Source organism: Rana temporaria, chromosome 3, assembly GCF_905171775.1.
Source record: "Rana temporaria chromosome 3, aRanTem1.1, whole genome shotgun sequence".
Lineage (NCBI taxonomy): Eukaryota > Metazoa > Chordata > Amphibia > Anura > Ranidae > Rana > Rana temporaria.
In genome coordinates, this window is record NC_053491.1 from 171,702,348 (window position 1) to 171,725,373 (window position 23,026).

The window sequence follows — 23,026 nt, forward strand, 5'->3', positions numbered from 1 at the left end:
TAACGCCACAGCAGAGTTGGGCTTTAAATCATTTTAAAATAAATAAATGCCCCCATACTCTTCATTGTTGTCTCCAAACTCCCGATCATCTTCAGACTGGACGTCTTCCCAGTTCTTCCCTAGTTCCTAAAAAAAAAAAATATATATATATAATGGTTGAAAAGAAATCCTTATTGTGCAATTTCATGGCAGCTGTACAATAATCACAAATAATCAACAACTTAAAATAGTCTGACAACAGATGCCGTTAAAGACATCGCCATCAGGTTTAGAATGGGACTGATAAATCAGTGCCGATAATTTAAATCTGGCAAATTAGGGATGAAGGTTACGTTTTTGGGGGTCTAAATTAAGGTTAGGTTCAAGGCTGCGCATTCAATTTTGGGGAGGAGGGGGGTTATGTGTTCAGACTTGGTTAGGTTAAAATTTCAATTGCTTCTCTGCCTCCCTTTTTTTTTTTTCTCAAAAAACCTGCTACATTTAATTGCGAAACATAAACCTTTCCCAATGGTATGTAGACTGTGGCTACCGAATGACTTATAAAATTCTAGAGCATATTTAAAAGAGACCCCACTGATGCCAGGAAAATTTCTACTCCTGCTGGCCAGGGTCCAGCCCCCTAACGTCTGGAGGACAATAAACTGGCCCCCTGCTCTAAAGAATAAATGGCACTACTGTCAGCCTTCTCCAAACCTGCTGCTAGCTTATTGCACATTTCCTCACTGGAATACAGGAATAAGGGGCAAGATAATTTCTAGTTCTGGCAGCCACATTAAATATTTTTGAGTACATAGCAACTGTTTACTGTACTTACCTAGACGTCTACAAGCAATATATTTTGGGTGTAGGTTCCATGACCTACCAACGATCATTCCTGGCATTATGGCTAGGTTTACATTTTATGAGCCAGAATAAGCTGCCATTAGATCTCCACAAAAAGCAGGAGCCAAGAAGAAACCAGAAGCAGCTATATAAAAAGGCACTCTTAAAATGAAGGGAAGGATTTCCACATGTGGGTCAAGAGAAAGATTTTTCACCTTGATATGCATTCAGTCAGGAACAACTTTACACTGAACCAGCCAACTATTTCTATCTTTCAAATATTCTTGACCAAGAGCAGGTACCAAAAAGGTGACAGATTTTTTATATATATATATATATATATATATATATATATATATATATATATTTATTTATTTATATATATCCTCTGCGGATCTACCTAAACTTCATCCGTGCTTCTTTGAGCCCTGCACTCCCTGTTCTCACCTCCAAGGGTGCTCAGTGCTTAGCCAAAAGGGAAACCCTCTTGTCACCTCCAGCCAGGTAGGTTACACATACAGAGTTTTTTTTTTTGCCAATAAAGGTATAAGGTTGTGGTACTTATTTTTAGACAAGACTTACAATTTGAAACCCTATGAACCTAAGATGTAATTTAGAGATTTGCTATAGTTGCCCAGGTAACATACAGTATCAGTCTGTGGTAACACGGAAAAGTTAATGACAACAGTCTTTAATAACATGGCATCTCTGACAACATGACAATAAGCTATGGTACCATTTCTGGTCATATTGAAATGAGGTCCCAAATAGTTTGGAATGCAAGTTTAGAAGTAGTTAAAGTTTTACTAAACCCAGGACCCTGCATTCACCATATCTGGTCTCCCACAGTACCCAGAACTTGGAAATTCAATTATTTTAGTAAATATAAAACACTAAATTATTTCCTTTTCTCATCAGCAGTATTTAGCAGTCTTGTGACTTCTTATCAGTGTCTGGCTGCATGACCCTGTCTCTGTCTGGACAGTGTTGACTGGCCCTGTGCTGATCACATGCACCCACACAAAAAACAAAAAAAATGCTCCAGCAATACACAAAACTGAGCATGTGCAGGGTTGCCTCCTAGGGCTCTGTACTATCAGCAGATGGATTGTAAAAGGGGAGGATCAGAGAAGACAGGATAAAAACAGCATTTTATACAATGCACAGGTTTAACCCCGTAGGTTCCACAGTGAGTAACAAGCATGCTTTACTGCATATACAGACTTATTTTACTGTTGTGGGCTTAGTAAAAATTTTAACCACAATTAGTATATGGCACTTTACACACAAATCATTTTAAATAATACAAAAAGGAGCCATCCTCATCCAGAACTGTACTAAATCACACTCAACTTTTAAAAGAAAATCTAACCATTGCAGCAGACCCTGTACTATTAACCACTTAAGGACAATTAAATGATATCAATTAAATTTTAGTGTCAGTCAGGGTCTGCGTCGCCCCAGCGTTAGGTTAGTGCCAGGAACACTTACACCCACGCGCAAAGCATTCACCCCCTTTAGTGGTATAGTATCTGAACGGATCGATACCGGATCTGATCAGATCTATACTAGCGTACCCAGCAGTTTAGGGTACCCCTAAAATGCATTGTTAGCGGAGTCAGCCCAGATACACACTAGCACCTGCGTTTTGCCCCTCCGTCCAGCCCAGCCCACCCAAGTGCAGTATCAGGATCACTGTCACTTACAAAACACAACAAAACAAAACATTTTTATTTTCTTTCTTCATTTTCAAAAACAAAAGAGAGCTGTAAAATACTCACTATGTCTCTCAGCAAATAGCTTGGGGTGTCTACTTTCCAAAATAGGGTCATTTGGGGGGGGGGGGGGGTTATGCAATTTTGGCATTTTATGGCCTTCGAAACTGTGATAAGTAGTGAGGAGTGAAATCAAAAATGTATGCCCTTAGAAATCTTGAAGGCAGTGCTTGGTTTTCGGGGTCCCTTTTTTTGTGGCTAGGCTCCCAAAAAGTCCCACACATGTGGTATCCCCGTACTCAGGAGAAGCAGCAGAATGCATTTTGGGGTGTAATTCCACATATGCCCATGGCATGTGTGAGCAATATAAAATTTAGTGACAACTTTTTGTAATTTTATTTTTGGTCATTATTCAATCACTTGGGGCAAAAAAATTAAATATTCAATGGGCTCAACATGCCTCTCAGCAAATAGCTTGGGGTGTCTTCTTTCCAAAATTGGGTCATTTGGGGGGGTTGTGTGCCATCTTGGCATTTTATGGCCTTCAAAACTGTGATAGGTAGCGATAGGTAGTGAGGAGTGAAATCAAAAATGTATGCCCTTAGAAATCTTGAAGATGGTGCTTGGTTTTCGGGGTCCTGTGCGCGGCTAGGCTCCCAAAAAGTCCCACACATGTGGTATCCCCGTACTCAGGAGAAGCAGCAGAATGTATTTTGGGGTGCAATTCCACATATAACCATGGCATGTGTGAGAAATATATAATTTAGTGGCAACTTTGTGCAAAAAAAAATCAGTTTGTCATTTTCCCGCAACTTGTGTCAAAATATAACATTTTCCATGGACTCGACATGCCTCTCAGCAAATAGCTTGGGGTGTCTACTTTCCAAAATGGGGGGGTTTTGTGCCATTTTGGCATTTTATGGCTTTTGAAACTGTGATAGGTAGCGATAGGTAGTGAGGAGTGAAATCAAAAATTTGCGCCCTTAGAAATACTGAAGGCGGTGCTTGGTTTTCGGGGGCCCCATACGCGGCTAGGCTCTCAAAAGTCCCAAACATGTGGTATCCCCGTACTCAGGAGAAGCAGCAGAATGTATTTTGGGGTGTAATTCCACATATAACCATGGCATGTGTGAGCAATATATCATTTAGTGACAACTTTTTGTAAAAACATTTTTTTTTTGTCATTATTTAATCACTTGGGACAAAAAAAAAAATATTCAATGGACTCAACATGCCTCTCAGCAATTTCCTTGGGGTGTCTACTTTCCAAAATGGGGTCATTTTGGGGGGTTTTGTACTGCCCTGCCATTTTAGCACCTCAAGAAATGAGATAGGCAGTCATAAATTAAAAGCTGTGTAAATTCCAGAAAACGTACCTGTAACGGAACGACCTGTGACACCCAAAGACTTTGTGAGGATGGAGGATACTCCTATGTCAGCGTCACTGATAACTCTTGGGTCTGAGTCCACTCTGTGCCCTTTGGGGTGGCAAGTGAATCACAATTCATGTATTACATGAGATTTGACATCACTGATAGTTCGTATTGCAGGATTTTGAGACACTGCAAGATGTTGGTTAATTGTGACCCCAACCAGTCAATAGTGACTCATCTCTCTCTGAAGACTGTTAATATGTTAAATAAGGCTAGCTTTTGAAAGGCCTTTATTTGTGTGATAACACTGTCTAATACCTATTGATGCTCAGAGGTGTGAATAGGTGTCAAGCTGCATGCGGAGACAAAACGTCTGCCTAGGAAACTCAGTGTGTGATGGGTTTGTTTGTTATGCTGTTTAAGGAATGTGCAGTGATTAGACATAATTATAGGCCGGTGCCGACCTGTCTAGAATGTTTAAGTAATTAGCCTTAGTGTGTGATTAGGGGGGTGGAGATCTCATTCTTGCTTTAATGGCCTGTACTATATAAAAAAGCTGAGAAGAAACCATTAAAGTGTCATTACATTTGGAACAAGTACAGAGCTGTGTCTCGTCTTGATTCTGGGCAAATGAAATGGGAACGGGTCCTGTCAGTTGGAGTGTCGATAAGCTGTCTTGGATGTGATGGAAGGTCTTAAACGGTGGTGACCGTTAAAGTACCCTAGTTTGTAGACGCTATAACTTTTGCGAAAACCAATAAATACATTTTGGCCTAAAATTTTTGACTAAAATTTAGTTTATTTGATTTTTCTTATAACAAAAATTTGAAAATATATTTTTTTTAAAAAAAAATTCTGTCTTTTTCCGTTTATATCGCAAAAAATAAAAATCGCAGAGGCAATCAAATACCATCAAAAGAAAGCTCTATTTGTGGGAAGAAAAGGACGCAAATTTTGTTTCGGTACAATATTGCATGACTGCGCAATTACCAGTTAAAACAGCGCAGTGCCAAATTGTAAAAACACCTTGGGTCCTTTACCTGCATATTGGTCCGGGTCTTAAGTGGTTAAACATGAAAAGCTTTTAAGACGCTGCAGTCTGGCTTCTAAACAAAAATTCCCCAATAGCAAATAGTTATTATCCCTCTTAATATAATGATTAAAGGGCATAATCAATGAGGGTGCCTGCTATTACACGTAAAATACAAGCTAAACAAAATAAATCTTTAAACTGTGACAGGCTGGATTAATGCCTTCTCCTTTGCACTTTGGTAGCTTTGTGACAGAATACTCTTTGTTACTGAATTAATTTTCAATATAAAACAGTGTCCTTAACTAGCTCTTAGGCAACCTTACCAGTGAAAGGCAGAAATCAATAAGACACGCTGACAATGTTTCTTGTACAACGCTTAAAGAACGGTTATTTCCAGACTCAGGAGCAGAAGAGTAACATTAGCTGGTGAAGCCACAGTTGACATAATTGGCTAGAGGTTTGAACTCGCCATCTAAGCTATGTGACCACAATTGGAATACACGTAAACTTGCTAATGATCAGAAGCCTCCAGAGACTTTACACCACAATTTCTTTGAACTGTATTTGCAGACCTTGTAAGACTGTGTAGTTCAAAGAGAAAAGGAATTTCAAAACAGACAGTTTGCACAATGCAGTGTGCTAGTTTTGCTTATGCGAATTCAGCGTATAAACTACTTTGGTTTTGATGTCAGTTCAAACTTTCTGTACTACATACAGTGAATATTGATTGTGAGGCCGTCTTGTAACTGTCTAAGGAAACTATCATATTACCAAATACAATTTGAGTCTTCTTAGCCAAAGAGCGTGCAATCCCAGAAATTGCAGCATTGCTCCATTTCAAATTGCATTAAAGTCTCAGGGAGGTCTGCGTTACATTCTCATTATTACTTACAATTCACATGCTTTTAGTTTCCTTTAAGAGGAAAAAATAGATTTGTTGAATAAGACTTCATGTTTGAATACTATTTGTACAGCCTTACCAAATAGTTGATTATATAAAATCGATCATACTCCTGGTTTTGCGCCTTGATTTTGCGATGTTGTTTTTTTCTCATATGGTCCTTTAGAGTACTTTTGTTTCTATATGTTCTCTCACAGTATAAACATTGTAAACTAAGAAAATAAAATAAGGAAAATATTAACATAAATTACTACATAAATATCCATAAAAATATTAAAAGAGGTTGTAAGCCTCCATGAAGTATTTGTACCTATAGGTAAGCCTCAGGCCTCGTACAGACGAGCGGACATGTCCGATGAAAACGGTCCGCGGACCATTTTCATCGGACATGTCTGCTAGCAGATTTTGGTCTGATGGTTGTACACACCATCAAACCAAATTCCCCGCGGACAGACAGCGCGGCGACGACGCGGTAACGTGGCGGCTACGATGACGCGGCGACGTGCGTGAACCCGGAAGTTGAATGCTTCCACGCATACGTCGAATCACTTTGACGCCATGCGCGGGTTCTCGGGCCAGCGGACATGTCTGATGAGTCGTACTGACCGTCAGACATGTCCGACGGACAGGCTTCCAGCGGACATGTTTCTTAGCATGCTAAGAAACGTTTGTCTGCTGGAAACCTGTCCGGTCGGCCGGAAAATTGTCCGGTCGGCCCTACACACGACCGAACATGTCCGCGGAAACTGGTCCGCGGACCAGTTTCAGCAGACATGTTCGGTCGTGTGTACGAGGCCTCAGTCTAGGCTTACCTATAGGTACTGTAAATATCTCCTAAACGTGCGCCATTTAGGAGATATTTCTTGTATACTGCGGTGATGATGTAATCAGTACATGTGCTCCAAAGGAATGGCCGCCCGTGCCGTTTCATTAGGAGCAAGTGTCGTGACTGGCAGCTCCCATGCGCATACGCAGAAGTGAAGTTACAAGGCTCCGGCCAGTCACACAGCCCAGGAAGGATGACCAGGGGAAGATGGATGCAGCCTGCAGTGGGGACAGTGCGGGCTACATTTGCAGGTGCTCATAATGTGCTAGTATGCAATGCATATTAGCACATTATGCCTTTGCTTTGTAGGGAAGGGGGAAACTTTTTTTTTTGGAAGCTTTTACTTCCTCTTTAAGAGGTGTTATTGGAGGCCATGCTAGTGCCAATCATCCCAGAAACTGTAATAAAAAATAATCGAAAAAAAGTGTAAGGATAAGGATGCAAAATGGTACCAAATACAATCTAAAAGTATTACATTTGTACAATAAAAATGTATTTAATCTTTATTACAAAAGATAAAACATAATTAAAAACACCAAGGGAAAACAAAGTGTACCCCTCAATCTCTCTAAATTTAGAGCATAACAGTATTGGTTGATATCTGCTGATGCGTTTCGTGTATCACACTTCATCAGAGGCATAGAGAACAACAAACTTTAAGAGGGAAATGCAGCTGAAAACCTACAGATATATATTAAAAACAGTAACCAAAGTGGTGTGGTGATGTGGTCCCATGATGATAGGGTCCCAATAGAGAAAGGGACAGCTGAGAATGCAGAGATCCCAAGCGCACAGGGGCGGACTGACCATTGAGTCACTCGGGCACTGCCTGAGGGCCCCATGCCACTAGGGGGCCCCATCAGGGTTGTCAGGCTCAGTAAAACCAGGGACAGTATGTAAAAATCTTTGTTTTTTTTACATCTGTCCCTGATATGTCCGAAACCGACATGCTTTTGATGGGAAAATCCTGAGATTTTAGCTGCCCCGCCTCTGCACTGCCTCCTGGCGTGGTGGCCATCTGTAAGCCCAGGGACCCCATAATCTTCTATTGCCGGGGGCCCCATGAGTTGTCAGTCCACCCCTGCAAGCGCAGATAGTGAATCTTAGACAAAGTCTATAGCGGGTCCATCCAGAAGCATGGTCGGCCACAACCATCCAGCACCAGGGAAGGCATGATGAAGAGTGTTACTCGAAACTCGTTAGGTAGTATCAACTAAGACTGATATGCTGTCATTTTAGAGAGTTTGAGGGGTGTGGTTTGTTCTCCTATGATCTAAACCTACAGTGGATTTTTAAATGGTGTTATCTATTCTAATAAAGATGCAATAAATTATTTTTGCTCAAATTTAATACTGTTGGGTTGCATTTGGTGCCATTGTAATCCCATACTAAATAAAAATAATTGCTTTATTGGTTTAGTGAAGTAATATTTAAAGAGGAAGTAAACTTCTATCTTTAAGTTTTACCTCTAGGTAAGCCTACATTAAAGGAACACTAAAGTTAAAAAAAAAAATGTTTGTAAAATAACAAACATGTTATACTTACCTTCACTGTGCAGCTCGTTTTGCACAGAGTGTCCCCGATCCATGTCTTCTGGGGTCCCTCGGCGGCTGTCTCGGCTCCTCCTCGCAAGAGCTTTCCACCTTCATGCGAGCGAGCTCGCATGGTGTAAAGTTTTTGCGGGCGCGCTCCTGTGCCGCCGACTATTATTCGGCCCCGCCCCCCGGCGTGCTGCGTCATTGGATGTGATTGACAGCAGTGCAAGCCAATGGCTGCTCTGCTATCAATCCGTCCAGCCTAGCCAATCAACGGCTAGGCTGGGAACCAAAGAGGATCACGGGGGCGCGCGCGGGACTTTCGAGGGGTGAGGTAAGTAAAAACGGGGGTTTGGGGGGGTGGTTGGTACCGTTGGATGTTTTTTCACCTTAATGCATAGGATGCATTAAGGTGAATTTTTTTTTTACCTTTACAACCCCTTTAAGGCTTACCTGTAGGTAGTGTAAATATGTCCTAAACATGCCCTGTTTAGGAGATATTTACTGTCCTAGCAGCCAGTTACATCACTGGCGCATGCACTCTGAAGGAACGGCCACCAGTGCTGTTTCTTCAGAGAAGTGTGCCATGACTGGCGGTTCCCGCGAGAATGCGCGGGAGTGACACCACAGCTCCAGCCAGTCACAGAGCCGGAAGCGCAAACCCGGAAGGAAGACCGGGTATAGATAAACATTGTTTCCAGCGATGACATTGCATCGCTGGAAGGCTTCGTTTTCAGGTAGTTTTTACATAATGTGCTAGTATGCGATTCATACAAGCACATTATGCCTTTGCCTTTCGTGTAAGGCAAAAAAAAAAAAGTGCAGTGGTTAACAACCGCTTTAACCCCCAGCGTTTTGCAGCTTAACACTTTCTGGGGAATAATCTGTTCTAGATAAAAAAAAATATATATATATCACTGCTGGCCATTTTGGTAACTGACATGTAGCCCCCATAATGACAAAAAGGAAGCTGAAATGACCCTAATGCAACTATAGAAAATGAATGATACCAAATAGCTAAAGGTATAGGCTGTAACTGTAGCCCAATACTAAAATACAATTTTCTGATGGAAGGACCCTTTAATTTAAAAGCCAAAGTCGTGATATAGAGGGACTGAAGTATTATAATAGACAAACACAAACTAAAACAAGCAGATTTATAGTGATTCATTCAACTATGGCACTTACTTGTCCAATTTCTTCTGTAACACATCTAGAAACTCATTGCAATATACAATATTATCTGGTAGTCCAATATTGAATGCATGCTCTTCTTTCATGTGTTTAAACAGAATAGATCTGTAAGAAAACAAATTCATCACTTTAGTGTTAGATATTGATATTTAACTTTCCTGTAAAAAACTTTTCCTGGAGTACTCTTTTAAATCTTGACCAAGAGATGTCCCTAAACAATACAAGGAGTGGGCAACACACACAGGGCTGGCATTAGCATAGGCAGCTGCCCTGGGGTGGTGGGCTTAAAATCTTTATACCCAGCCACTTGCTGTAGAAAACGTCTATGCTGCTTCCGGTAAGAGAGAGGGCACAGCATGGAAGTTTAAGTTTACCTGCTGCTTACTAGGCTACTGGCAGAGCAAGGAGAGACCAGTAGGAAGGATTGGCAGTCTGTATGTCCCATCAGAGCAGGCCTGCAAGGATACAGAGGAGGGCAGATGCAGGTGTGCTGGGAGCGGTTGGAGCCCACGGTCATGCAGGCTCCAAGATGTACAATGCTCCCCACCACCTGTCCTGCTGACCCCCCCCCCCCCCATGTCAAACTGTTAAGATACCCCATCCCCCATCATAATGGTGAGTGTAGCGGGAGGATGGTGTGTGGAGGGAGTGCGGCGGCAAAATACACTTCCACCTAAGTAGACACAAAATTCCTTGCACCAGACCTGGCAACACAGCAAAGAAAGCTCAAAACAAGGGAGGCTGGTTCCAAAATTAAAAGAGTGGTTTGTAGCATCTTATGGCTGAAGCTAGCAATGGCAGTGGCCTGTACATCCACCTGGTGAAGCATGTGAACAGAAGACCAGCCTTAAAAATCTGAGAAACAGATGCAAAGTGATAAAAAGCCCAAGAGGCACCAGCTGACCGAGTTGCGTGAGCCTTAATAGGGAAAGAAAGATTCCTATTGATCAAGCCATAAGCCTCAGTGATACCCTGTCTAATCCACCTAAAGTTGGTGGAACAAGAGCCCATAGGCAGAACAAACTGAGAATCTAAGGCTCGGATGAATGCAGTGACCGGGAGATAAACTCACTAAAGCAAACATATAAACCAACAATGTAGAGGGATCTATTTGGGGTGCTTTGGAAAAGGACAAACAAAATGCAGGTTAGTGCCCTGAATAAGGTGGAAGGAGGAAACCACCTTAGGGAAAAATTAGTTGAATTGAAGAATGTCCAAGTCTTTTTGGGTCAATTTTGTCATGAAAACTGTCCAGATTAACAGAGAAAGGACTTCCACTGATACTAGTGCAAAGATGGTCCTTGGGACATAGGTGCATTGTCCTGTTCACGTCCATGTACAGTCAGAAAATTGAGCTACACAAGCCTGGAGTTGCAACAAACCCAAGCGGTGCAAGCTAGGCCACGGCTACAACTAAAAGTGTTGCAACAGCCCTCATACACATTAAACCCTGGGCCCATGATGTTCCCACCACCATGTGTTCAAAGGCAAGGGCCCAGTATCTGTTGACTACCTCCAGGCTTTGGCTGTGCTGTTGTGTGCAAGCAGGTTGGGGAGGTAGAATGGAGAGACCATATAAAAGGAAGGCCCAAACCCAGACTCACTACACCCCGTTTTTGTTCTTTCTTTCTAGAAGCAAACAGCCAGTGCACTTTGCAAGTGTAGTTGTACTCCTTTTCCCTATAGCTTAGTGAATGTGATGAGGCTTCACTTTGTAAAAATACCCAATCAAGTGCATTGAAAAAAAAAAAAAACATTCTTGCTTGCACATGATTGGATGATGGAAGTCAGTATAGCTTTACCACATTCATTCACTAGCTCTGAGAAAAATGAATGCAACTGCACAGTCTATTTGTCTTTAGTAAATGTAAAACACCAATGTTTCTTCTGCAATCAAGTACATTTACATACCCCTTCACAATCCTTTGCAGAATGTACACCGAGCTGTGCAGATCATCCTGTGCCAGTAAATCAAGATGGCGAGGGACTCCACGAGTATCACATTATTGGAACGAAGGTCAGTATGTGTGCCTTTAGTTTCACTCTGAAGTAATAATACAGTTGCATTAAAAAGTATGTGAACCCTTTTGGAATGATATTGATTTCTGCACAAATTGGTCATAAAATGTGATCTGATCTTCATCTAAGCCACAACAATAGACAATCACATTCTGCTTAAACTTATAACACACTGTAATGTTTGGGGGACCAGCTTGATCGCAGGACACAGGCTTCTTAAATCAAAACTATGGTTTATTAAACTTAAATGGCTTAGCAGCAGCAAAAACAAAAGAAATAACAGTCTCACCGACTTGTACAGCTCAGAACTGCTATCGCAGTTAAACAGTCCTTCCAGGTAAGTCCTTCAGTAGTAGGTTTTTAGGCAGGACACTGCCAAGTCCTTTCACAGCTTTTCATAGCTTTTCATAGCTTCCACAGCTTTCCTTGTCCACCATTCACCATGCATTGGACTCTCCTACACTCCTTCACTCTCACCTGCACTTCCTGTCTGCTTTAAACTACTTCCTTACACAGGTGCGTTAACCCTTTCCATTCCCTTAAAGGCACCACAGTCCAAACAGAGGGGAAATATAACGTCCTTCCAGGACCCAGCCATGGCGTCCTGTACATATCCCCCCCCCTGTGCCCCAACGCCAAGGAGGTGGAGGCAACAGTGGAGCTCAAACAATGGACTCGGGAGAGGGCATCTGCATTTTGATGCAGTCTCCCGGGCCTATGCTCCACTACAAACTTAAATTCTTGGAGCGCCAGGAACCAACGTGTAATCCTGGCATTAGTCCCTTTACCCTGCCTCATCCATGTTAAAGGGGCATGATCAGAAATGAGCCTAAACTTCCTCCCCAAGAGGTAATACCTGAGGGAATCCAGAGCCCACTTAATGGCCAGACACTCTCTTTCAACAATAGCGTAGTTTTTCTCCGCTGGTGTCAACTTTCTACTGAGGAAGACTACTGGGTGTTCCTCACCACAAACAACCTGTGACAACACAGCTCCCAATCCTACATCGGAAGCATCAGTTTGGACAACAAACTCTTCTGAAAAATTGGGCGCTATCAAGACAGGGTGTTGGCACAGTGCTGACTTGAGTACCAAAAAAGCCTTCTCAGCGTCTGCATTCCACTCCACCATGACCGATTTCCGACCCTTAGTCAGATCGGTCAATGGAGCCGCCAATGTGGCAAAGTTGGGTACGAACCTCCTGTAGTATCCCACCATGCCCAGGAATGCACGAACCTGCTTTTTTGTGAGGGGGCGGGGCCAACTCTTTATAGCCTCTACCTTGCTGACCTGAGGTTTCACCACCCCTCTACCCACAATATAGCCCAGGTATTTCACCTCCTCCATTCCCAAAGCACATTTTTCAGGGTTTATTGTAAACCCCTCTTTCCAGAGAGAGTCCAGTACTGCCTGGACTTTGGGCAAGTGTGACTCCCAGTCTCTGCTAAAAATGACTATGTCGTCCAAGTACACTGAGGCATACTCCCGATGAGGTCGTAAAATCCTATCCATTGCTCGCTGGAACGTGGCTGGAGCAGTTTGCAGTCCAAAAGGCATTCTTTTGTACTGAAAACTCCCCTCTGGAGTAGAAAAAGCAGTTTTCTTTTTAGCAGCCTTAGTTAATGGGATTTGCCAATACCCCTTGGTAAGGTCTAATGTTGTGATATACCTAGCTGGACCTAGTCTCTCAATAAGTTCATCTACCCGGGGCATGGGGTAGGCATCAAACCGTGAAACTTCATTAAGCTTCCGGAAATCATTGCAGAATCGCAGAGTCCCGTTGGGCTTTGGTACCAACACAATCGGGCTCGACCACTCACTCTGCGATTCCTCAATGATCTCCAGGTCCAGCATCTTCTTTACTTCCTCTGAAACGGCCTTCCTTTGAGCCTCTGGGATGCGGTAGGGCCTGACAAAAACTTTGACTCCAGGTTCCGTGATAATATCATGCTCTATGATACTAGTTAGCCCCGGCAAGTCTGAAAACTTCTCTTTATTTCTCTGCAAGAACTCCTTTGCCTGCTGACTTTGGTATTTAGATAGGGTATTTGCTACTTGGACACTCTCCACCCCAACCTGTGGCTCAAGCCTTGCACTAGCCAGGGAGGTCACCGGTTCCCTGTCTGTCCAGGGCTTTAACAAGTTGACATGATATATCTGATACGGTTTCCTCTTGCCTGGCTGGTGGACTCTATAATTGACCTCTCCCACTTTTTCCACAACTTCAAAGGGTCCTTGCCACCTGGCTAAGAACTTACTTTCCACAGTGGGAATTAGCACCGCTACTCGATCCCCCACTTGGAAGTGCCTTATTTTAGCAGCCCTGTTATAGACCCGTCGTTGAGCCTCCTGGGCTTTTTTGCAAATGCTCTTTGACTAGCGGCATCACGGTTTGGATCCTTTCCTGCATTTGGGAGACATATTCCAGGACACTCTTATGCTGAACAGGTTCACTTTCCCACTCCTCTTTAACCACGTCAAGAAGTCCGCGAGGTCTCCGCCCATATACCAACTCAAAGGGCGAAAAACCCGTGGAGGCCTGGGGCACTTCCCGGATAGCAAACAGGAGAGCTGGTAACAGGCAGTCCCAATCTTTCCCATCCCTTTGTACCACTTTCTTGAGCATAGATTTAAGGGTCTTATTAAAGCGTTCCACCAACCCGTCCGTTTGGGGATGGTAGACCGATGTGCGTAGCTGTTTAATCCGGAACAGCTTACACACATCGGCCATAACCCTTGACATAAACGGGGTACCCTGGTCTGTGAGTATTTCCTTGGGGAAACCAGTCCGTGTAAACATCTGGAATAATTCCCGGGCAATGGCCTTTGAGGAGGTATTCCGCAGGGGTAGCGCCTCAGGATATCGGGTGGCATAGTCAAGAATCACCAATATGTAGGAGTGACCTCGAGCTGACTTTACCAAGGGACCCACTATATCCATGGCTATCCTCTCGAATGGGACCTCAATTATGGGCAGAGGGACCAAAGGGCTCCGAAAATGAGTCACTGGAGCGGTCAACTGACAGGTCGGACAAGAGGCACAGTATCTCTTTACCTCTGCTTTCAGACCTGGCCAGTAAAACCGGTCGGTGATCCGTGCCTCCGTTTTTTCAACTCCCAGGTGTCCCCCTAACACATCGTTATGGGCCAGGTCCAGAACCTTTCGTCTATATTGTTGGGGTACCAACAATTGCTCTACCACATTTTCTCTCTCCTTGGTAACCCGATACAGCAATTCATTATATATTGCAAAGTGTGGCCACCTCTCATTCGCACCTGGCTCTTGGGGAACCCCATTTACTACTACCACTTGTTCCCGTGCATGGGCCAAAGTGGGGTCCTGCATCTGAGCAGTCCCAAATGCCCCATGGGGAACACCCAAATCCGGCAGCGCAGGGGTAGAGGCCACTTCCTCATCCTCTTCCCCCAGCATTACCTGAAGTGGGAAAGGCTCCTCCCCCTTAGTGTTTTGGTAGGTCTGTGGACCACATATCTTGACATCCTCAATAGTATCAACACTACTTTCATCACCATTAACCCAATCATTAGCATTTTCCCCATCTGGGTCCACATGAACGTTTGGCAGTTCAGGGTTATCCCTCTCAGCAGCAGGAACAGGGGGGCTAGTTTCTCCCCAGTCTCTGAACTGTTCTCCTTGTTCCCACAGTTTTGTAAACAATGGACAGTCTCGTCCTATTATAACATCATGCACCAAGTTCTTTATCACCCCCACCTCTTGAGTAACAGTGCCACATGCTGAGGAGATAGACAACGTGATGAGCGGGTACTCTCTAGTGTCCCCGTGAATGCATACCACCCGTAAAGTTTTTCTTACCGGACCGATCTTCCCAATCACTCTAGGATGAACCAGGGTTACCATGCTTCCAGAGTCCAACAAAGCCCGGGCAGGGAGGTGGTTCACTTGGACTTCACACTCAAACTTTTCCTCATCCAGGTCGAGGTGTGTGGTGCACACTTTGTGGGCACAAAAAGACCCCCTCCGAAGAACCCCGCATTCCATGGGCTCCTCTTGCAGTGGGCAGTGTGCCCGGGTATGACCCCAGGAATGACATCGCCAACATTGTACATCCCCTCCTCTCCGAACAGGAACAGAACGCTGCGAAGGTACCGGGAGTGTCTCTTGGCCTTCCGGGGTGTTTGTCCCAGGGCTCCTTGGAACATCCTTTCGAAGGGCAGCAGTTGGTCGAACAGGCCGTGGCAGACTAGGCCCTATGCGCTTGGTAGGTCCGAGCAGGTCCTCCACCACTGTATATCGTTCCACCATCTCAACAAGGAGGTTTGCTGTTTTGGGGTCTCCATGGCTGACCCACCGTTGGAGGTCATCTGGCAGGGACCTCAGGTATCGGTCCAGCACGACCCGCTCCACAATTTGAGGGCCAGACAACACCTCAGGCTGCAGCCATTTTTTTACTAGTTGCACCAGGTCATGCATTTGAGACCGGGGTGGCCGATCTGGACGATATTTCCATTGGTGTACACGTTGGGCCCGAACGGCCGTAGTCACCCCCAGACGAGCCAGAATTTCTGCCTTTAGCTTTTGATAGTCTTTAGCATCATCTGGTGGCAGGTCAAAGTAGGCTTTTTGAGGATCTCCAGTGAGAAAAGGAGCAATGAGGCCGGCCCATTGGTCCTGAGACCATCCTTCTCTCTCCGCTGTCCTCTCAAACGTAGCAAGAAATGCCTCTACATCATCGCTCAGGGACAACTTCTGTAGAAAATGGCTTGCCCTCACAGTCACCTGGTTGCCAGGGGCAACAGCCGCTGGCTCCTGAACCTGAGACAGCTGTTGCACCGCTTCCTTTAAGGCAGTCACCTGAGCCTGCATAACCCCTTGCTGGGCTGCTTGCTGGGCTGCTAACTGGGCCACCAACAGGCGAGTATTTTCTTGCTGCAGAGCCAGCGCCTCTTTGTGGTAAGTTTGCGCTTGTATGTTAGCCAGGGTCAGCTGTTTAATTAGCTCCTCCATTGCTTCAACTTTCAATGTTTGTGCAGCTTTAATCCAGGACATAAATTCAATGTACTGTCCCTTTAAATGTTAGTTCAATATAAAGTCCAATGCAACAGAAAAAAAAAACGTTTTTTTTTTTTTCCCTCTTCTTATGCCTGTTATTCAGTCCTGCCCGCATTCGAGCACCAGTGTAATGTTTGGGGGACCAGCTTGATCGCAGGACACAGGCTTCTTAAATCAAAACTATGGTTTATTAAACTTAAATGGCTTAGCAGCAGCAAAAACAAAAGAAATAACAGTCTCACCGACTTGTACAGCTCAGAACTGCTATCGCAGTTAAACAGTCCTTCCAGGTAAGTCCTTCAGTAGTAGGTTTTTAGGCAGGACACTGCCAAGTCCTTTCACAGCTTTTCATAGCTTTTCATAGCTTCCACAGCTTTCCTTGTCCACCATTCACCATGCATTGGACTCTCCTACACTCCTTCACTCTCACCTGCACTTCCTGTCTGCTTTAAACTACTTCCTTACACAGGTGCGTTAACCCTTTCCATTCCCTTAAAGGCACCACAGTCCAAACAGAGGGGAAATATAACGTCCTTCCAGGACCCAGCCATGGCGTCCTGTACAACACACATAATTAAATGTTACCATGTTTTTATTGAACACACCATGTAAACATTCACAGTGCAGGTGTAAAAAGTATGTGAACCCTTGGATTTAATAACTTTTTGAACCTCCTTTGGCAGCAATAACTTCAACCAAACATTTCCTGTAGTTGCAGATCAGACGTGCACAATGGTCAGGAGTAATTCTTGACTATTCCTCATTACAGAACTGTTTCAGTTCAGCAATATTCTTGGGATGTCTGGTGTGAATCGCTTTCTTGAGGTCATGCCACAGCATCTCAATCGGGTTGAGGTATTTTCTTCTATTTAAGCCATTCTGTTGTTGATATACGTTTATGCTTTGGGTCGTTGTCTTGTTGCAACGCTCATCTTCTGTTGAGCTTCAGCTGGTGGACAGATGGCCTTAAGTTCTCCTGCAAAGTGTCCTGATAAACTTGGGAATTAATTTTTCCTTTGATGAGAACAATCTGTCCAGGCCCTGACGCAGCAAAGCAGCCCCAAACCACGATGCCCCCACCACCATACTTCACAGTAGGGATGAGGTTTTGATGTTGGTGTGCTGTGCCTCTTTTTCTCCACACAAAGTGTTGTGTGCTTCTTCCAAACAACTCAACTTTGGTTTCATCTGTCCACAGAATATTTTGCCAGTACTGCTGTGGAACATCCAGGTGCTCTTGTGCAAACTGTAAACTTGTAGCAATGTTTTTTTTGGACAGCAGTGGCTTCCTTTGTGGTATCCTCCCGTGAAATCCATTCTTGTTTAGTGTTTTACGTATCGTAGATTCCCTAACAGGGATGTTAGCATATGCCAGAGACTTTTGTAAGTCTTTAGCTGACACTCTAGGATTCTTCTTCACCTCATTGAGCAGTCTGTGCTGTGCTCTTGCAGTCATCTTTACAGGACAGCCACTCCTAGGGAGAGTAACAGCAGTGCTGAACTTTCTCCATTTATAGACAATTTGTCTTACCGTGGACTGATGAACAGCAAGGCTTTTGGAGATACTTTTATAACCCTTTCCAGCTTTATGAAAGTGAACAATTCTTAATAGTAGGTCTTCTGAGAGGTCTTTTGTGTGAGGCATCATTCACATCAGGCAATGCTCCTTAAGAAAAGCAAACCCAGAACTGGTGTGTATTTTTTATAGGGCAGAGCAGCTGTAACCAACACCTCTCATCTCATCTCATTGATTGAGTGAGGTGTCAGCCAACAGGAGTCCAATTAGCTCTTGGAGATGTCATTAGTCTAGGGGTTCATACACCTGCACTATGAATGTTTACATGGTGTGTTTAAAAAAAATATGGTAACATTAAATTTTTTGTGTGTTATTAGTTTAAGCAGACTGTGATTGTCTATTGTTGTGACTTAGATAAAGATCAGATCACATTTTATGACCAATTTGTGCAGAAATCCATATCATTCCAAATGGGTTCACATACTTTTTATTGCAACTGTATGTGAGCAACTAGCTAGACTTGTAGAGATCATCATGGTGCACATGACGACATTCAAAACACCAGTATATTCTGTCAGAATTAACACCAGCATCCACCTTAGACATTTAGGCCCCTTTCACACTAAGGCGTATTTCAGGCGTTTTAGCGCTAAAAAAGCGCATAAATAACGCCTGAAATAATCCTGCCCAGCCGAGGGCTTTCACACTGAGGCGATGCGCTGGCAGGAGGAAAAAAGAAAATCTCCTGCAAGCAGCATCTTTGGAGCGGTATAGGAGCGGGGTGTTTACCACTCCTATGCCGCTCCTTCCCATTGAAATCAAAGGGAAACCGCGGTAATACTCTATTTTGGCCGCTAGCGGGGGTTAAAACCGCACCGCTAGTGGCTGAATATCGCTGTAAATACGACGGTATAGCGGCAAAAAAATAAAAAAAATCGCACCGCTAAACCGCCACCGCACCTCCCCTGCCCAGTGTGAAAGGGGCCTTACTCTTTGATACAAATATAAGCACAGTAAACAGTGAAGTGTCAATCTGCTGGGACAGAAATATGGGATATGACCTCCAAGAATGTTCGTTCCCCTGTCATGCTGATGTGTTGGCTTCAGTGCCTTTCTAATAACCAACCTAAAAAGAGCATAGCGATAAAAGGGATACTGACATTTCTCGAACACTCATTAACATCATGCACGTTTTAGGTCTTTGGCGCATAGTATTAAGTTAAGATACAGCCAGGCAACTAGCAAAAAAGAAGACCAATATTGGTAGCTCGTATAGTTCTATTATGATAGATTTTCTTTAAGGGCCAGTTCACACCACAGAAACGCAGTCCGGATGTGTTCCAGATGCTTTCCTGCATGCACGTTTTTTGATGCGTTTCTGGTGCGTTTTGATGCAGTTTTCCCCCCTCTTTTTTTTCTTAACCTTAAATAAGAATAAGTGTGTTACAGTGCGATTTGGTGCATTCCAAAGCGTTTATGCTTGTTACAGCGTTCCAGTACAGGAAAAATGCAGCATATTCTACTTTGTTTTCTGGAACTGGAATGCACTGGAACTGCAAGCACTGGTGTGAACTATTCAATGGAAAACAATATAACCTACTTTCTATGCGCTTTTGATGCAGAAAAGAAACAACACAATGGACTGCATGTGGCGTGAACTGGCCCCAACTGCAGGAAAAATAGGATTTTTATAACAGCTTACCTGTAAAATCCTTTTCTTGAAGTACATCACGGGACACAGAGAAGCATAGTAATTACTATGTGGGTTATAGAGAGTACCTTCAGGTGTGGACACTGGCACGCCCTTAAGGCAAGAAGTTCCCTCCCCTATATAACCCCTCCCATACCGGGAGTACCTCAGTTTTGTAGCAAGCAATAAGTGTCCCAAATACCCCAAAAAAGAGGGGCGGGTGCTCTGTGTCCCGTGATGTACTTCAAGAAAAGGATTTTACAGGTAAGCTGTTATAAAAATCCTATTTTCTTTATCGTACATCACGGGACACAGAGAAGCATAGTAATTACTATGTGGGACGTCCTAAAGCAATGCTATGAGGGGAGGGAGACCCCAAGAAATAAGCCGGGCGCCATCAGACATGAGGAATCAAACTGCAGCCTGCAGCACACTGCGCCCAAAGGCGCTCTCCTCATTCTTTCTTATGTCCAATTGATAACATTTAGTGAAAGTATGGACAGACGACCATGTCGCGGCCTTGCAGACTTGAGCCATGGAGGCTTGATGATGCACTGCCCAGGAAGTACCCACCGCTCTAGTGGAATGTGCTTTAACCTTAAAACGGGGGAACCTTTCCCCTCAAGCCATAGGCTTGAGTAATGACCTGCCGAATCCATTTGGAGATAGTGGACTTCGACGCTGCCTGCCCACATCTGGGACCTTCTGGCAGGATAAACAATGTATCAGTTTTCCGGACCTGAGCAGTAGCCTTAAGATAGATCTTAACTGCTCTTAATACATCTAGCGTATGCAAAGACTTCTCCCTTGCAGAACTAGGTTCTGAGAAAAAAAGACGGGAGAACAAGATCCTGATTCAAATGAAATTTTGAAACAACTTTAGGTAGGAAAGCCGGGTGGGGCCGTAGGACCACTCTATCCTTATGGAATATAAGGTACGGTTCCTTACAAGATAATGCCGCCAACTCCGAAACCCTCCTAGCGGAGGTTATGGCTACCAAAAATATCACCTTCCTGGTCAGAAGGACCAAAGGAATATGAGCCAAGGGCTCAAATGGTTGTTTCTGTAAGACAGAAAGGACCAGATTCAGATCCCATGGACACAAGGGAATCTTGACTGGTGGACTCAGCCGGATCACACCTTGCAAAAAGGTTTTGATCAGGGAATGTGTAGCTAGTGGCCTTTGGAAAAAAATCGATAAGGCCGAGATCTGGCCCTTAATGGTGCTTAGGGCCAACTTCATGTCTGCCCCTAACTGCAGAAACTCCAGAATTCTGCCAATGAGATACCTCCGGGGATGCCAACCCCTGGTCTCGCACCAGGCCACATAAGATTTCCAAACTCGGTAATAGATAAGTCTGGATGCCGGTTTTCTGGCATTAATCAAAGTAGATGCCACCGCATTAGAGAGACCCCTTTTCTTTAAGATATGGGACTCAATAGCCAGACCGTCAAATTGAGAGACGGTAAGGAAGGATGGAATATAGGCCCCTGGGACAATAGGTCCGGCGGAAGGGACCACGGTTGCCCCACGGACATCCTTACAATGTCCGCGAACCAGGCCCTTCTGGGCCACGCTGGAGCCACCAGAATCACTGGTCTTCCTTCCGACTTTACCCTGCGAAGAAGACGGGGTAATAATTGCAGCGGAGGAAACGCATACATTAGCGAGAACTGGTCCCATGGGAACACCAGTGCATCCGTGCCGTAAGCAAGTGGATCCCTTGTCCGGGACAGAAAGTTGCCCACCCTTGCATTGAACCTCGATGCAAAGAGATCGACATCTGGTGTTCCCCACCTCTGACAAATGCTCTGGAAGATGTCGGGGTGAAGAGTCCATTCCCCTGGAAGCACCTGTTGGCGGCTTAGGTAGTCTGCTCGCCAATTGTCTATTCCCGGAATGAACACTGCAGATATGCATGGGACATATTTTTCTGCCCAGGTCAGGATTCGATTCACCTCTCTTTGGGCTGCACGACTTCTTGTGCCCCCCTGGTGACTTATGTATGCCACGGCAGTGACATTGTCTGATTGAACCCTGACCGGAAGACCCTTCAACCTGTCTGACCAAGCTGACAGGGCTAGATAGACTGCTCGAATTTCCAGCAGATTTATGGGTAGAGACCTCTCGGAGGCTGACCATTTCCCCTGGAGAGACAAACCTCCCAGGACTGCACCCCAGCCTAGCAGACTGGCGTCCGTGGTTACAACCTGCCATGTCACGGGAACAAAGGACTTCCCCTTTAGCAGGTTCCGGGGAACCAGCCACCAACAAAGGCTCTGCCGGACTGACTGGGAGAGAGACATAGGGAGATCCAAGGCTTGAACCTTTTTGTTCCAAGCGGACAGAATGGCATGTTGAAGCTCCCTTGAGTGGAACTGCGCAAATGGGACGGCCTCGAACGAGGCTACCATCTTTCCCAGTAACCTCATACAGAGGCGAATGGGAGGCTGACGCTTTGCTTTGACTAGTTGAACTAGTTCTCTTAAAGCCTCGAACTTCCTTTGGGGCAGGAAGACCCTTTTTAGCTTTGTGTCTATGAGTAGACCCAAATATTCGAGCCTTTGCACAGGCATTAAGGCTGACTTGTCCAGGTTGAGAACCCAACCCATGGATTCCGGAAATTTTACAGTTCTGTGTACCGCTGAGTTTAGATCGGCCACTGACCGGTCTACCACCAATAGGTCGTCTAGATAGGCTACTATGGATATGCCTTGAGACCTTAGATAGGCTAACAGTGGAGCCAATACTTTCGTGAAAACACGAGGAGCGGTGGCCAGACCAAAAGGTAAGGCCACGAACTGGAAGTGGCGCTGATTTACCGCGAAGCGAAGCAGCTTCTGATGGTCGAGAAAGATAGGAACGTGCAAGTATGCGTCCTTTATATCGATGGACGCTAGTAGTTCCCCTCCTTGCAGGGAGGCCACCACTGACCTGATCGATTCCATCCGGAATGATTGGACCTTTAGGAACTTGTTTAAGGCCTTGAGGTCCAGGATGGGTCTTACATCCCCGTTTGGTTTGGGGACGGTGAAGAGATTGGAATAAAACCCCAAACCTTGTTCTTCCACTGGCAGTTCTCCGATTACCCCTTGGGATAACAGATGATCTAAGGCCAATGCTAAGGACCTTCTTTTGCCGAGGTCCTTTGGGACGTTCGAGGTTAAGAAGCGCGGTGGAGGAAATTCGCTCAACTCCAGCTTGTAGCCCCCGGAGACCGTAGAGAGGACCCACCTGTCTTGGATCCTGTCTAGCCAAGCCTCCGCAAACAGCTGAAGCCTTCCCCCCCACCCGGCTGAGTGGGGGAGAACCTTCATAATGCTGACTTAGATGCTGGCTTGGCCTGTGGCCTACGGTTCCAAGGTTTT

At 44.7% G+C, this 23,026-nt stretch overlaps 1 protein-coding gene across 1 annotated transcript in view; it reads right to left on the bottom strand.

Annotated features, from left to right (window-relative positions):
• The window catches only part of ZNF277 (zinc finger protein 277), a 101,536-nt gene that overhangs the window by 16,559 nt on the left and 61,951 nt on the right, over nt 1-23,026 (bottom strand). The window contains exons 6-8 of the mRNA XM_040343813.1: nt 9,394-9,504; nt 5,924-6,056; nt 59-126 (exon numbers count right to left, since the gene is read on the bottom strand). Coding sequence (XP_040199747.1) covers nt 59-126; nt 5,924-6,056; nt 9,394-9,504 — 312 coding nt within the window. The remainder of the gene's footprint in view (nt 1-58; nt 127-5,923; nt 6,057-9,393; nt 9,505-23,026) is intronic.